At 52.3% G+C, this 3,184-nt stretch overlaps 1 protein-coding gene across 1 annotated transcript in view; it reads right to left on the bottom strand.

Annotated features, from left to right (window-relative positions):
• Positions 1-3,184, bottom strand: part of LOC108802642 (putative nuclease HARBI1) — a 9,741-nt gene that overhangs the window by 5,541 nt on the left and 1,016 nt on the right. Inside the window, exon 2 of the mRNA XM_018574498.1 lies at positions 1,202-1,567. Within this exon, the coding sequence (XP_018430000.1) occupies positions 1,202-1,567 (366 nt within the window). The remainder of the gene's footprint in view (positions 1-1,201; positions 1,568-3,184) is intronic.

The raw sequence follows: 3,184 nt of genomic DNA on the forward strand, positions 1-3,184 counted from the left end.
CCCCCCCCTGCCTGTAACAGTACGGAGAACCGCAAAATAGTGCTCAAAAGATATAATCAACAACTGAGTGTCTGAAATAATTGAAGGAAAACAGCAGGGATTATTCCCTAACCGTCTTATCGTACAGAGCGGCGAGAAAGGGGCGGAGCAACGTGCGGCCGCCGGCTTCTCCCCCTGAAGTCAGGAGACGACGCTGTTGGGGGTGGAGCCGCGATGCCCGGCCGGACTGCCGCAGGGTAAGTCTCTGACAGAAGGTAAGTGAAGAAAAAAAACAAAACATAGCGCAAGCATTTGCGCTATGAATCGGGGCATTTTGACAAATACAAGTACTTGTCAAAATGCCCTTTTTTTTCCGCCCTCACCCTTCAGCGCCCTCAGGCGGCCGCTCGACCTGCCTTGCGGTAGCGCCAGGCCTGCCCGGAGCATATTTGGATCTGTAGTTAAAGGAGAACTTTGGGGTTAAGTCTTTTCCCCATAGTTCTCCTTAGGGTAACGGGAGGACACAAACTAGCGTCCTCCCGTCACCCTAGGCTCAGTATACTGAGCGGTGTACTGAGACGCCGCAGCTGAATCGGGGTGGGCAACTCCGGCCCTCCAGCTGTGCTTTGACTACAAATCCCAAAAAGGCCTATCCTGCCTCTACCTATTAACCTATTAGCCGGGCCTTTACTGCCTCCATCAGCCCATCGCCCTTTTAGATGGTAAGCTCTCAGGATCAGGGTCGTCCCAACCATCTTGTCAAGATCCCAATGTTTCTGCTGTCACTAATGCATCTGAAGGGCAGCTTTCTCCATAGTGCCAGGGAGCATTGCCTTATGGTGGGACAACGCACGTTCATTGTTATTTGTGTGTGCGTTTTATCCAACTTTAAAACTCTCACAGCGATCTATTTTTTTCCATTTGCTTGTTTCTGAACACAGAATAGTAAATGGCGCGGCAACGCACCTCCCGGCGGCTCTGGGTTGTGCTGCAATGCATAGTATCTCAATAGCATGTGCTGCGTTGCCATTTAAAACACTTGCACCGGGAAGACTCACCTGCAGTGAATGTTTGGTGAATGTTAGAGATTGACTGCTTGAAACAAGAAATAATGATCTACCCGTCATAAATCAAAATTATCTCTTATAAATAATATATATGTATGTGTATATGCATGTGTAGATATATATATATAAGTATACGCACATATAGATATACTCACAACTGAAGTGGGAGGCGATCAGCTCCGCCCTCTTTCTGTGCCCCGCCTCCGAGGACTCCTCGTCGTCGGCAGCCGGCCCCTCGTCCTCCGCTTGCAGGTTGTCGTCGATCTCCTGCGGCGTCCCGTGCTTGCACGCCAGGTTGTGGAGCGCCGCGCACACAATGACGAGCTCGGCCACCCTGGTGGGAGCGTAGAGCAGCTTCCCGGTAGACGAGAGGCACCGGAACCGCGATTTCCATACGCCGAAAAGTCGTTCCAGGCAATGGAGAGTCTTCTGGTGGGCACAATTGTACCGAGCCTCTGCTGCCGTCTCGGCTGCGGCCAGCGGGGTCATCAGCCACGGTTGATTCCCGTATCCCGCGTGTCCTGTAGAGCACAGAAATGAAAATGTATGTTCAGCCAAAATGTTTCGGTTTTGGTAAAGAATCAGATGCCAAGTTTTTACCGCTGTCTGGGGGTCTGTTATGGTGGCCGTACGTATAGCAATCTGTGTGTGGCCAGGCGTGCTGGTGCGTAGCATTGCCATTCATGCTCAATGGAACGCCAACGACATCTCCCCGTGGTCGGGTGATGAGCTGCAATGCATGGTATCGCTGTAGCATGGGTTGCGACGCCATGCATCAAAAAGAAGGGGCAGCGCAGGGACTACTTTTTGTAACACACAGGAACACAACGCACACTGTTGCGGTACGGTGTGTTGCCGCCCAGCCGCCGGGAGGTGCACTGGGGTCCTATGCACAATGTGCAATAGGGCAAGCTATAGCGGAAACTAGGGATGCAGCGATAACGGTGTTTCTGTATCGATTACACGCCGATCCCGAATACCGATCCTGGAAGTCCCATTAAGGTAATTAATGGCTCGGCCCCCAGCTTCCTGATGGGCCTGAAAGCCCTCTCCATGCTTCCTCATCAACAAGTGACAAGGAAGCATGGAACCGGCTTTCTGGCTCATCAGGAAGCAGGGGGCGGCGGGTAATGACTCACCGCTTGGCTTCCTGATTGGCCAGTTTCCCGACCAATCAGGAACCGGGGCACCAAGTAATTACATGGCATCCGACTTCCTGATTGGCCGGGAAGCTCCATTCTCCCTGGTGACGAGGGAGCATGGAGCCGACTTCCCAGCCAATCAGGAAGCCGTGCAGCGTGTGATGACTCACCGCCCGGCTTCCTGATTGATACCCTGATTGGTCGGAATGCTGGCTCCATGCTACCTCTTTACCAGGTGACGAGGAAGCCTGGAGCCGGCTTTATGGCCAATCAGGGAGCCGGGGCGTGGGTAATGACTCACTACATGGCTTCCTGATTGCCCAGCTTCCCGACCAGTCAGGAAGCCGGGCGGCGAGTGATGACATGGCCCCCTGCTTTCTGATTGGCCGGGAAGTCAGGTCCATGCTCCCTGGTTGACAAGGGAGCGTGGAGCTGGCTTCCCAGCCAATCAGGGAGCCAGGCAGTGTGTAATGACTCGCTGCCCGGCTTCCTGATATCGGAAGCTCAAGTATCGGGCCAGGCATCGGAGCAAATACCTGGCATCGGCACCGATACTAGTGTCGGTATCGGTGCATCCCTAGCGGAAACACATTTAAAAGACCAGGAAGGCTCACCTACAGTGAATGTTTAGTGAATGTCAGATCGACTGCCCCTAAATAAACAATCAATAACGATCTATCGCTTATAAATGATCATTTCATTGATCTGTATGGTGATCGGCTCTGCGCCAGGTATGTGTTCGATTGGCCAGGAGCAGTTGACAAAATCCCGCCATGATGGATGGACTCAGCGGAGCCGGAATCAATGTAGGAAGGGGTGTGTAGTTTGTTCTTTATTTGTGCTGAATGATCACAGATATGTATTTGGCCAAAGCATTTTTTTTTTTTTACTGTTGGAGATTTCCCCCCACTTCCTGTCTGGCGAAACCAGGACAGGAAGTGGGGGGAAATCTTTCTAATGGAGCACCAGATAGTAGTACAACCCGCCAGCTGTTCT

This window comes from Nanorana parkeri, unplaced genomic scaffold (genome assembly GCF_000935625.1).
Source record: "Nanorana parkeri isolate BGI_ZX_2015 unplaced genomic scaffold, ASM93562v1 scaffold2999, whole genome shotgun sequence".
NCBI lineage: Eukaryota > Metazoa > Chordata > Amphibia > Anura > Dicroglossidae > Nanorana > Nanorana parkeri.